This window comes from Macrobrachium rosenbergii, chromosome 26 (genome assembly GCF_040412425.1).
Source record: "Macrobrachium rosenbergii isolate ZJJX-2024 chromosome 26, ASM4041242v1, whole genome shotgun sequence".
NCBI lineage: Eukaryota > Metazoa > Arthropoda > Malacostraca > Decapoda > Palaemonidae > Macrobrachium > Macrobrachium rosenbergii.
In genome coordinates, this window is record NC_089766.1 from 9136980 (window position 1) to 9151010 (window position 14031).

General features: G+C 35.3%; 1 protein-coding gene across 14 annotated transcripts in view; it reads right to left on the reverse strand.

Annotated features, from left to right (window-relative positions):
* LOC136853015 (one cut domain family member 3-like) overlaps positions 1 to 14031 on the reverse strand; it is a 544859-nt gene that overhangs the window by 237641 nt on the left and 293187 nt on the right. For 4 of the 14 annotated variants that reach the window (XM_067128157.1, XM_067128156.1, XM_067128161.1 and 1 more), the window contains one exon: positions 9732 to 9770. The exons of the other annotated variants lie outside the window; for them this stretch is intronic. In XM_067128157.1, coding sequence (XP_066984258.1) covers positions 9732 to 9770 — 39 coding nt within the window. The remainder of the gene's footprint in view (positions 1 to 9731; positions 9771 to 14031) is intronic. 14 annotated transcript variants of the gene reach the window in all.

The following is a 14031-nucleotide window of genomic DNA, read 5'->3' on the forward strand; positions in this document are numbered from 1 at the left end:
ACAATCACCACATGAACTACGTAAGAGAAATATAACAAACAATAAATCTCTTTCGTAAAAAGATATTCATCTCGGTCGAACAATCTCTCTCTCTCTCTCTCTCTCTCTCTCTCTCTCTCTCAGCCATCAAGAGTTCTGACCCAAACATGTGACATAATAGAGAACTAAATCTCACGGACTTCGTAGAGGACAGAGAGAGAGAGAGAGAGAGAGAGAGAGAGAGAGAGAGAGAGAGAGAGAGAGAGAAAGGTGCAAGGAAATATCTACCCTATGACAGGAGACAATTGGGTCGAGATTAAGCTGTGCCAGTCAAGCATCCTCCTGACGGCCTAAACAATACAGGCTATTTTACCTCCACACCCGGGCGCCCTCCCCTCGTACTCTCTCTCTCTCTCTCTCTCTCTCTCTCTCTCTCTCTCACATACACACACATACTCAGCCACGTCCACATACACACACACGCACACACACACACAAACACTCACACACTCACCCACGTACACACACACACTTTCTCTCTCTCTCTCTCCCTTAATACACAACAAAAAGCAAATACATTAATCATATATATTTCTTTACTTAGTGTACTGACGCCATATATTCCATACACACACACACACACACAGAGAGAGAGAGAGAGAGAGAGAGAGAGAGAGAGAGAGAGAGAGAGAGAGAGAGAGAGAGACTTTCATTCCTTCATATGACCTCTGCCCTTCACAATTCCTGCTAATTCCAAGTCTCTTTCACCTCCTTCGATTTCTTAGAAATTAAGTTCGCAAAAACGTATCTGCAAATTAAACTTACCCAAACGAATGAGCTTCTTTTTAAGAATTTATTGCCACCTGAGTAACCTCCCCAAGAAAAAACTGTTATGAATAACGTCCTTTTCTTTAATGAACCAGAGACAAAGATCTGTTATAATCCTTCAAAAAGAATAGAAGTAAACCCATGCGCTTTATTTCACACGTTATTATTTAGAAAGTACAAAACCTCTTGCATTTCGAATTGGTGTCTGTTCGTTCAATTCTCTCTCTCTCTCTCTCTCTCTCTCTCTCTCTCTCTCTCTCTCTCTCTCTCTCTCTCTCTCCAAGAGGACGATGCATTTCTTTATCTCAATGAACACACTTTTTTTTTTATTTCTTCATCTAGATTTATCATTTACCGATGACACGAGTCACGCCATTCTGAATTTATTCCATCAGTGATGGAATCCAATTGCCCAGTATAAAAAAAAAGGGCACTCTTTCTTGGCAGTAAATTTACAAATTCGTTTCATGAAAGCTACGAACAGCGGCAACGAATTAAGCATTCGTAGGGTATAATAGAAGAGCATATTCGTAACTAAGCTGTTTATTATGCGTCTAACTTCCAAGGTGAAAGATAGCCTGTGCTGGGAGAGAGAGAGAGAGAGAGAGAGAGAGAGAGAGAGAGAGAGAGAGAGAGAGAGAGAGAGAGAGAGAGATGAATATCCATCATCATAACAGAGAGAGAGAGACATGAATATCCACCATAACTGAGAGAGAGAGAGAGAGAGAGAGAGGGAGAGAGAGAGATAAATACCCGCTACCGTAAAAAAGTCCTCCCCGAAGGCGTTAAAAAAAAAAAAAAGACTGCAGTGTCATTAGCAGTTGTGTTTGACAAGCCCGGAATACCTTTTCAATACAGAGGGGGATGAGGAGATGGACCCGAAGCATTTGTCGTGTAATGAAAATATGGATTTCGCATCAGCTTCCTAATAATTCCTGGCCGAGGCAAAGCATAAAGGCTTAAGTGACTCCTCAGTTATTCCTAAGTTATTCCCAGCGGGAAATTCCAGCTAGGAATTATCACGCCATAAACGCTTTTGTGGGATATATGTTTAGAGAAGCATCTAAAGAGAGAATCAAATAAAAAAAATAAAAACATTCGGATCAAGGTGGATGGATAAGGGGTCGTAAAATTCCGATCGAACTTAAGAGAAAAAATAGGACTGTCTATATTTTATCGCGTATAAGAATAGATGCCATTGATGTGGGTTAAATATGAAGACCTAAAAATATTGCAAGAAGGGTGGTACACACACACATATATATATACATACATACATATATATACATATACATATACAGACATATATATATATATATATATATATATATATATATATATATATATATATATATATATATATATATATATATGTTTGTGTGCGCGTGTATATAGACATCAATCCTAATATACGTGTGTCTGTGTGTGTATGTGTATATACACATTCATCTTGGTATACACAGTAAAATAAAATTTTCTAACAAGAATATACCATGAGAAAAGTACTCGGAGATGGCAGATATCCATCTCAGAATAAAAACGAAACGAACAAGACAATGGAATTACAAAAGTCTTAAATAAAATAAATTTTTCGAAAATCCCTCAAATATTAAAAAAGAATAAACTTGCAATACTTTCATCAAAAACACCGCCGCAAGACGATCACTTATAATAAAAAAACCCACCACAAAAACACACACCAAAACATTACTTACGATAAAACCCATTAATTTTTTCCTTACAATTGACATCAACTTCCAAAACCCCTTAGGAAAACCGCGGCGCCCCCCCCCCTTGGAAAGAAATCGAAAAACTCAATCATGCATAAGGGAGACTTTAGTTCGCCCGCCATCAGCCAATCACAAATCAGCAGCGTCTGCTGGTGACAGTTCATTGGCTACGGATCTGGCCCCCCTAAAATTTAGGCACCCTTGCTTCTGCTCCCATAGCCAGATGAAATGACGGGGAATTGTTTGGTTTTTTGAAATTACATGATAATAACGATGCTGATGTTATGATAACAGTAAATAAATATAACAACACAAATAACAACAACACAGGTCACATTAACAACCGCATAAATGTTATGAATTTGTCAAAAAGTTAATCAGATGACCACAGAATACAAAAATTAGGGCAGTTCAACGAGAGAGAGAGAGAGAGAGAGAGAGAGAGAGAGAGAGAGAGAGAGAGAGATAAACAAACCCCTTATAAAAAGAAAGAATAATAATTAGCGCAATTCGAGAGAGAGAGAGAGAGAGAGAGAGAGAGAGAGAGAGAGAGAGAGAGAGAGAGAGAGAGAGAGAGAGAGAGTAAACAAACTTATTATAAAGGAAGAATAATAATTAGGGCAATTCGAGTCGAGAAGAGAGAGAGAGAGAGAGAGAGAGAGAGAGAGAGAGAGAGAGAGAGAGAGAGAGAGAGAGAGAGAGAGGTTTGGAGGGGTGGTTTAAGAACAGGAAGCTAAGTTTGAAATACAATAAAACTCCAGCCGTATTGTTTCTTTCTTGAGTCAATGCCACCGCACTCCTTCATCTGGTGGGGAAGGGGGAGGGGAGGGGAAGGGGGATGGAAAGGGAGGGGGAAGGGGGAGTAATATGACAGACGAAAGGTGGAGGAGGAGGAGGAGGAGGAGGAGGAGATTGAGAGTGTGAGTACGGGGGAGGAGAGAAGAAAGAACGGGAAATGAGAGAAAGCGATGATACAAAGATATATATCTATATATAACTGATAATTTTGGTAATGATTTAAGTAAATATCTATAAATAATAACAGATAATTTTTCTAAATATCTATAGATAATAACTGATGATTGTTCACAAGATGTAGTTAAATAAGCTTATACTGCCAGTACGTTTCTCATACATAATCATATCTGCGCTGATCAACAGATCATCAACCTTTCTGCACATGATTTAGGAGTTGATATAGCAATTATGTTCATAGATTTCACGGCTAATTGTGACTAACGTTCATTCAAAATACAATGTCCAAGATGTTTTCATCAAAGAAGAATAATATATACTAAATAATATATCCAAATTTCGTTCGTTGCTTTTAACTAGTCTCATTATACTCCCAGGTTTTCTTTCTCTCTCTCTCTCTCCCACCAGATTCCTTCTCCTTTGCTTCTCTGTCCGTTACCACAAAATTTATTCTTCGCCTTTTCTCTCTTTCTCTCTCTCTCTCTCTCTCTCTCTCTCTCTCTCTTTCTTCTTTCTTTCAGAACCAGATTCCTTCTCCTTTGCTTCTGTCTATTAGTACAAAATTTATTCTTCGCCTCTCTCTCCCTCTCTCTCTCTCTCTCTCTCTCTCTCTCTCTCTCTCTCTCTCTCTCTCTCTCTCTCTCTCTCTCTCTCTCTCACCCAGATGTATTCAAAACTGCTAAAATTCTTCTCTTTTTCACCGAATTTCTTTTACTTCAGATATTATTCTCTTCATCAGATTACTCTAATTTCTCTCTTCATACGTCAATTATTTTCGTTAACTTCCCTTCCTTCCACTTCTTCTCTATCTGTAACCGATATCATCTCCTTTACCTTTCTCTCTCTATTTTCCTCTATGCACCCAATTTCTTCTTTTCTTCCTTTGCCTCAACCTAAAAAAATTCGACTTCCTCCTCCTCCTCCTCCTTCTCCTTCTCCTCCTCCTCCTCCTCCTCTTCTTCTTCTTCTTTTTCTTCTTCTTCTTCTTCTTCTTCTTCTTCTTCTTCTTCTTCCTTCATCCTCCTCCTCTTCCTTCTCTTCAGCTTTTTCTTCTTCTTCTCTTCCTCCTACTCCTCCTCCTCCTCCCCACACCTTCTCCGAAACAAAAGAAACACTTCACTTTGAGAATATTTCATACAGCGATTGTGGTGTGGTTGGGAATTCCCTCCCCCCCCCCTTCTACCCAGTACCTCCCCAACCCTCACCCCACTACTGCCCCCTTTCGAGAAAAAAAAAAAAAAACAAGTTGGGTCTTAAGAATATGTATCATAGCTGGACTCTTTCTCTCTCTTTCTCTTTCTTATATTCTGGCATAACAAAAAATTTTCTGTATATAAAAACATTAATAATCTCTCTCTCTCTCTCATATTCTGAAATAACAAGCAAATTCCCATAAAAACATTAATAAACTATCTGTGATAATCTATCTCTCTCTCTATCATATTCTGAAATAAGCAAATTTCCATACATAAACATATTAATATATTATCTGTGACAATCTCTCTCTCTCTCTCATTTTAAAGCACAACAGATGAGCCCCTACTAAATTACCCATGACTATACAATATCATTTGCGGGTCCTGGAAGATTAAAAATATAAATTCTGGCAATACATTTGCCTCTTAAAAAATTAAGAAACTAATAAACCATTTTGATGACTGGTATAAGTACGACATCAGTAAAATACTGTAAAGGAATTTACATTATTACAAAAAATAAGTAATCACCAACACATACATGGGTATGAAAACGTACTCTACATACACGTGTGCATATACTGTGCGTATCAAATTCTTCTACACATATTTGCTATACATAATCGAAGTGGATAACAAGTAAATGTGGAAATTATAAAAAAAAAGGTATTTTATTCATATCAAATATATAACAGTTATAGATACGCACCAGAAAAAATAAATAAAATTATAAAAAAGAGATTTTGTTGATAGAAAATATATAACTGGCGAATACGTACCAGAAATTAAGTAAAATAATTAAAAAGCGTTTTTGTTGATATAAAATATATAACAGTGACGAATACGTACCAGGAAAAACTAAAGATAATAAAAATACAGTTTTATGATTATAAATATATAACAAGTGAAAATACGTACCAGAAAAAATAAAGATAACAAAAAAGACATTTTTATCCATATAAGTATATTACAGTTAAAAATACGTACAAGAAAATAATCAGCAAAATAAGACACGGCTTTCTAATCGAATGACACGTCAAGCGCTTGCTACGAATACGGACTTTAAGTGCCTGGTTTCTCGAAGTGAAGGAGGTGGATTATCGGTCGAGTTTTTTATCGCAAAGAAGAAGAAAAAGTCCTCCCGAAAAAAAAAAAGTGCTACCTTCAATCGTCCGAATCGGTGAGAAATGTTTTTGGCCTTGGCTTGGGCGTGGTAGTGAATTTGAAACGCTTGGGTTTGTGGGAGAAAGTCTTGTGCGTTTGTCCTGTCTTTAGCTTAAATTCGGAATGATATTATTGATAAATAAGTAAAATTGAATTATTCTGATCGAATTTAACCATCAAAAGGTAAATTTATGGCACATAATGCTTAGTAAAATAAATGAACTGTAATGCAACATATATATGTATCTTTAAATTTTACACTCTCATTTCCATTTTACTATAATCTCCATTCCTTCGTGAAAGTGTGCTTTTAATTTTTGCTTTATACAGATCTGGATTATTAAATATATATATATATATATATATATATATATATATATATATATATATATATATATATATATATATATATATATATATATATATATATATATATATATGTATATATATATATATATATAATAATAATATATATATATATATATATATATATATATATATATATATATATATATATATATATATATACATACATACATACTATCTTACCTACGACTTGTCAAAGTAATAAGTCCACTCTAACAGTAATTCCCTGTTAATTACCTTTGTTCACAAATACCCATTTTTACCGAAACTGCTTTCCCCTATTTCCAATGCATGAAAACTCTGCTTCCATAATTCATAATAACTCTCCCTATTTGTTGTACATAATAACATTTGCATGACTTTCATATCTCTTCTTTAGAAGAGTCATTCACTGTGGCCTTTCATTATCTCTGCAGCAACGCTACCCTAATTTTGAGGGGGAATTTATGTTCGTTTAATATTAATCACTCCATACGTCCAGTCAAGGAAGTCAGGGAGAAGAAGAAGACGAAGAAGAAGAAAGGGAGAAGAAGGAAAAGAAAAGGCGAAGAAGAAGAAAAGGAGGAGAAGAAGAAGAAGAAAAGGAGGAGAAGAAGAAGAAAAGGTGGAAGAAGAAGAAGAAGAAGAAGAAGAGGAAGAAGAAAAGAAGACGAAGAAGGTGAAGAAGAAAAGGAGGGGAAGAAGAAGAAAAGGAGGAGGAGGAGGAGAAGGGGATGGAGAAGAAGAAGAAGAAGAAGAAGAAGAAAAGGAGGAGGATGAGGAGGAGGAGCAGAGGAAAAAAGACAAGAAGAAGAAGAAGAAGAAGAGGAAGAAGAAAAGGAGAAGACGAAGAAGGTGAAGAAGAAAAGGAGGGGAAGAAGAAGAAAAGAAGGAGGGGGAGGAGGGGGTGGGAGGAAGAAGAAGAAGAAGAAGAAGAAGAAGAAGAAGAAGAAGAAGAAGAAGAAGAAAAGGAAGAGGATGAGGAGGAGGAGAAGAGGAAAAAAGACAAGAAGAAGAAGAAGAAGAAGAAGAAGAAGAAGAAGAAGAAGAAGAAGAAGATGATGAGGAGAGGAGAATTAGAAGGCAGTCCAAAGAATGTATAGAGGGAGGGGAAGGAGAGAGAGGGAGAACACAACCTCCCTTATAATAGAAGAGAGGAGGAGGGGAACAGGGGGGAGGGAGGAGGAGAAGAGGGGGGGGAGGAGGGGAGGGAGGTAAGGTCTGGTTGATTAAAAAACCTCGATTTCATTTCACGATTTCTCGAGTTGTGTCTTTTGTTGCGGAGGGACAAAATGAACATATCATCCAGCAATATTATTTACTCGCAGCTCCTGCTCTCTCTCTCTCTCTCTCTCTCTCTCTCTCTCTCTCTCTCTCTCTCTCTCTCTCCTCCCGTCTGTCCTTATTGTCGTGAGACAATACTAAATTTCCTCTCTCTTTCTCTCACTCCCTCTCTCTTTTGCTCCTTTTATTTTTCTGGGTTTCCTTTAGCCATGCATTCCCAGTTCTAAATTTACTTCGTTTCTTTTTTTTTATTTATATTTCTCTCTCTCTCTCTCTCTCTCTCTCTCTCTCTCTCTCTCTCTCTCTCTCTCTCTCTCTCATTCTATTATTCACATATGCAAACCAAAAGTGTGAAGATATATATATATATATATATATATATATATATATATATATATATATATATATATATATATATATATATATATATATATATATATATATATATATACATACATATACATACATATATATATATATATATATATATATATATATATACAGTATATATATTTATATATATAAATAAAAGCGTGAAGATATATATATATATATATAAATATATATATATATATATATATATATATATATATATATATATATATATATATATATATATATATATATATATATATATATGTATTCACATATACGTAAGTAAAAAAAAAACTGTTAATACGTTACTCCCAAGTGCATGAAACTCACTTACTATTAAAAGAAAACATCACCATAATATTTATCAAAATCAAAATTGACCAAAACCCCTGTCACTATAATGCCAAAATCTAAACCCACCTCTCAAGGCCAAAATGAAAATCTGAGGAACCACAAATCCAAAAAACAAAAAGAAGAAGAAGAAGAAAATAAGAAAGTTCATTATCCCTACAATTAATAGCCACCTATACTCATTTCCCTGAACGGCTCGGAATTCCCTAGAGGGCTGGGGAAAAATCCCTAGGAGATCTAGGGACCCAGTGCATATTCCTCCCCTACACCTCCTCACGGGAAGAGGGAGGGAGTACGGGAGTAATCAGTGCATATTTCAACCTACTCCTCCCTACTCCCACCCCCACTCTCACTCCCCGGACAGGTGACATGCGGTGATATGGAGACAGTGGCAGGAGACTATTCGAGAGCAATTAAGAAAGCGCTGCGTCTTGATAAGAAAGCGAGCGAGCAAGCGAGCAGAGGAATTCCTAGACGGGGCTCCGTTTGACGGCGCGTCACATAAGTGTACGTGGATGCGAACGTGGAGTAAACCTGTAGTACGAGAGAGAGAGAGAGAGAGAGAGAGAGAGAGAGAGAGAGAGAGAGAGAGAGAGAGAGAATTTACAAATTTCACTAACCTGTCATCGCAGTTATCTTATTACGCAGGGCAAAAAAATCAATAATAATAGTGGTACTGTTATAAATACTCTTGTTTGTTACTAATACAACCTCGCCGAGAGAGAGAGAGAGAGAGAGAGAGAGAGAGAGAGAGAGAGAGAGAGAGAGAGAGAGCAAATTTACGAATTTCAGTGACGTCATCGTAATGATCTCATTACGCAAGGCAAAGATCTCAATATTAATAGTACCACTATCTCTGTTACTAATGCAATCGGAGAGAGAGAGAGAGAGAGAGAGAGAGAGAGAGAGAGAGAGAGAGAGAGAGAGAGAGAGAGAGAGAGAGAATGTACGAATTTCAATAACCTGATTATCATCGAAATTTGTTATTTTATTCCGTAAGGCGAAGAAAACCTTATTAATAGTGATGATACTACTGATTTTACTTTGCAAAATTAAAAATATAAATATTCATCACCCTTAATAATAATAATAATAATAATAATAATAATAATAATAATAATAATAATAATTATAATAATAAGATTGCTAAAAAAAATTCACAATCTCGTGAAAAACAATCTGTGCAATAAAAATCCACAATTATATAGTAAATATAATTATACATTAATATATTTACTATATAATTGTGAATTTTTATTACACAATAATAATAATAATAATAATAATAATAATAATAATAATAATAATAATAATAATAATAATAAAATTCCTCCATTTAATTTCATCAAAGCTAAATAAACAGATAATTTGATCTACATCTAAATCTAAAATCAACAGAAATCAACGTCCTACAGTTACTGTACAACTACAGTCAGTCTCTACGGAAGGACAAACTAAAGAAAACTAAAACTAAATGATAAAAACAAAATAAAAGTTCACTCACTATTATTGCCTTGTTGCTCCATGTCATTGGAATACTGACCTGAAATGAGAAAAAAAATATAATTTAAAGTATTACGTATTATTATGACGTCATCGTGACGTCACTATGGTATCATCAAGATGTACTATAAGCGTATAGCGATTAAAACTGGAGAATGATCTTGTTACATTAAAACGCCTGTAAATACATGCATATCTATGTATACATATATGCATACATAGTGCTCTCAATAATGTATATTCTCAGCTCTTACATGTGACGCCAAGTCATTCCTCCTATAACGGAAAAGTTTATTTAAAATGCTATGAACACACTTGCATGGGTATTTACATACACACATACATACATACATGTTGAGGACTTGCCGTATCTGAAAGATGCATTCTCGACCGCTGTTTATAAGGTTCTGTTTGCCACATTATATTTGGTTTATGCAAACTGCAAAAATGAGCACTTAAATCATATAACACAAATGACTGTAAGAGTCTATTTAACCAAAACAGCGAGAAAAACAAGAGGAATTTTGTTCATAAGATACATAAATTCAGTTCTGGAACAAATTGTAAAATTCAGTGTGAGACACTTTCAAAAAATCACTGAATAATGTGCTGTCCAGCTTTCCTATTACAGGATTCAAGAGAGAGAGAGAGAGAGAGAGAGAGAGAGAGAGAGAGAGAGAGAGAGAGAGAGAGAGAGAGAGAGAGAGAGACAGAATGTTTTAATAAGAAACAAATTCAGTTTTGGAAAAAATTGTCAAATTCAGTATGGGACACTTTAAAAAAGTAATTGAATAATGCACTGTCCAGTTTTCCTATCACAGCATTCAGAGAGAGAGAGAGAGAGAGAGAGAGAGAGAGAGAGAGAGAGAGAGAGAGAGAGAGAGAGAGAGAGAATGTTTTAATAAGAAACATACATTCAGTTTTGGAACAAATTGTAAAATTCAGTATGGGACACTTAAAAACATAAATTCTGTTTTCCTTCTTGAACAAAATGTTGCAAGAAACATAAATTCTGTTCTTGAACAAAATGTTAAATTCAATAAATAATGTACTTAAATAATGTACTGTCCACATTTCCCAGACACATCATTCAGGAGAGAGAGAGAGAGAGAGAGAGAGAGAGAGAGAGAGAGAGAGAGAGAGAGAGAGAGAGAGAGAGAGAGAGAGAGAGAGAGTTCCATCTCGAATCTATGAAAGCAGTAAATGACCACCTGCATTTATTAGCGGGTCCACCGTCCTTTTGTTACGGATATCAATCGCATCGAGCCCAAAGTCAATTATCTGCTTTCTCTACTTATCTTATGAGCCATCTATTCTGTTGCCTCAATCTATACACCTGCCTGTCTATCTGCGTATGTGCTTACCTGTCTACCCCGGGAACAACGACTGCCTGTCAATATCATTCAATTTGATGTTCATTTCGCACGCTGTACAAAAGCAATATACTGTACACTCGGCTCTGTGCACCACTCAGGGGGGGGGGGACATACTCGTATGATTGCGTATAAATAAATTCATATATTTCAAAATATTTGTTTTTATTTAACGTTCTCTTCAGATTCCAGAGATTATTTTTAGTTTTGTGGTTTTTACTCTAAATTTTATAATATAGAGCTTTTTTTTTTTTTTTTTAGAATTTACTAAAACTATCTTATATTTGGATTATATCATGAATGTTTTCCGTCTATCAAGTTTCGTTTTAATATTTCCCTAAGTACATTTTTCTTCGTATTTCTTTATTCATATTTTCCCTTTAGGTTTCTACAAACTTTTATTGCATTTTAATATAACTCAGTTATCTCAGAATTTATTATATATATGTATATATCTTTCATAAATTCTTCCTCAGAGAACACAATTTTTTAAAAAATTCTTCGGTTTTCCTAATTTTCACAAACATTCCCAACAGCAAATACTCATTCTAAGTACTCCTAATTCTTCCTGATTTCTTACATAATGACTTAAATTATTATTTCCTGTTTGTCTATCTCTATCTCCCTGCCTATCTCTCTCTTTCATATATATACAGTATATATATATATATATATATATATATATATATATATATATATATATATATATATATATATATATATATATATATAACTTTATACACACACACATACATACCTAATATTTAAAATGCATTGTTCTTAACTTAAGTGTTTCCAAACATATTTCTTTCCTTCAGATTTTTCCTGCAGCTGCACTTCTTCCGTCTGTGCATCCAGGGGCCTCGTGATAAACTGGTTTTTCACGTTTCTCTCCTCCTCGAGTTTTTCCTCCCCATCCCCCTCCCCCTCCTCCCTCCCCCTCTTCATCTTCACTATTTATGGAAAAAGATAATGTAAGAAGCCATTTTCCTAGCAATTAAGACCGTTTTTCTGGAAATTACGGCCAATCTTCGCGTAATTACCTGCATCTTCGTCTCTCTCTCTCTCTCTCTCTCTCTCTCTCTCTCTCTCTCTCTCTCTCTCTCTCTCTCTCTCTCATTCTATTCCCATTCGAGTTCACTTTTGCTTCCTCTACTATGAATTACTTGTGGATCTTTGCCTGTCTATATGTTATGTTATCTTTTTCCCCTATAACTTCTGTTCTCTCTCTCTCTCTCTCTCTCTCTCTCTCTCTCTCTCTCTCTCTCTCTCTCTCTCTCTCTCTCTTTCAAATTCACTCTTACCTCCTCTGCTATAAATTACCTGTGTATCTTTTTTCATCTATATGTTATGTTTCTCTCTCTCTCTCTCTCTCTCTCTCAATTACACCCGTTCCTCTGCTCCCGTGATCCTTCTATTCTCTTTTCTATAAATCACTCAGTTCTCCGTCTGTCTGTCTGTCTGTCATTTTATTCGCATCATTCACATGTTTCCCCTTTCACTTCCACTTTTAACTGCCAATGCTTCAACCTTTTTCCTTTCATTTCTTGCCCATTTACCTTGCGTTTATCCTCATTTTTACCTCTTCTCCATACACATTTTTACGATGCTCCATACATCTCTTCTTCCTTTGTTTAATTGAGTTTCTCATTCTTTCTTTCGTCCGTATCCAGTTTCTTCTTTATTCCGTAATTCTATCGGTTTTATCGTATATTTTCCTTTTCCCCTTTTTTCAATAGTGTTTTTGTGAGAGCAAGAGACTGGTATTATTATATATAGCTATATATATATTATGTATATATAAAATATATATATATATATATATATATATATATATATATATATATATATATATATATATATATATATATATATATATATATATATATATATATATATATATATATATATATATATATATTTCACTTTCTCTGTATGTACATGGATAATTTTCCTTACTTGGCAAATGTTCTTTAAATTATATGTCCACTGCAACTCTGTTATACAAATATTTCTTTGTATTTACCGTTATCTTATTTGTCTCTTCCCCATTATTTATCTCCCTCCATTACATATTCCAAATTTCATTTCTCCTTCTATCACGTCCTCCGTTTCCCTCTTTTCTTTTCTTCAATCGCGGGTTCTTTCTTCTCTTTACAATCTTGTGCCCCCTGTCATCTCGCCCTTCTACTCCCCCCCTCACCCTCCAGCGGGCGCCCCCCCCCCTCAGGGGGCAGGAGTCCCATGCGGTGTTGCAAAGGAGTCGTGATATCACCTCTTTATACATGAGTGAGCATCGTTCTGTCCCAACACTGTCGCTAGATTATGCTTCCTTCAGTCCCCCCAACGCCTCTTTAACAGCTCTCTCTCTCTCTCTCTCTCTCTCTCTCTCTCTCTCTCTCTCTCACACACACACACACACACACACACACTCGCACACGTTACTAAGCATCAATGATATTATAGTTTTGTCAAACCCCTTTACAATTTATTTTCTTTAATAATTATCAGTTATCAATCTCTCTCTCTCTCTCTCTCTCACAAACACACACACACAAACACACTGCACACGTTACTAAGCATCAACGATATTACAGTCTTCATTCAAACCCCTTTACAATTTATTTTCTTTAATAATTATCAGTTATCAATCTCTCTCTCTCTCTCTCTCTCTCTCTCTCTCTCTCTCTCTCACACACACACACACACACACACACACTCGCGTTACTAAGCATCAAGGGTATTATATTCTTCAGTCCAACCTCTTTACAAAATACATCTTAATAATTATCATTTATTAATTTTTAATTTTCCAATTCATTATCTGTTTCGCCAGTTTTTACAATAAGCGAAAATGCGTGACTCGAAAAAAAAGAAATATTGGTAAACTAAAAGGACTTAATTTCGAATTAAAAAAAAAAGGTGTAT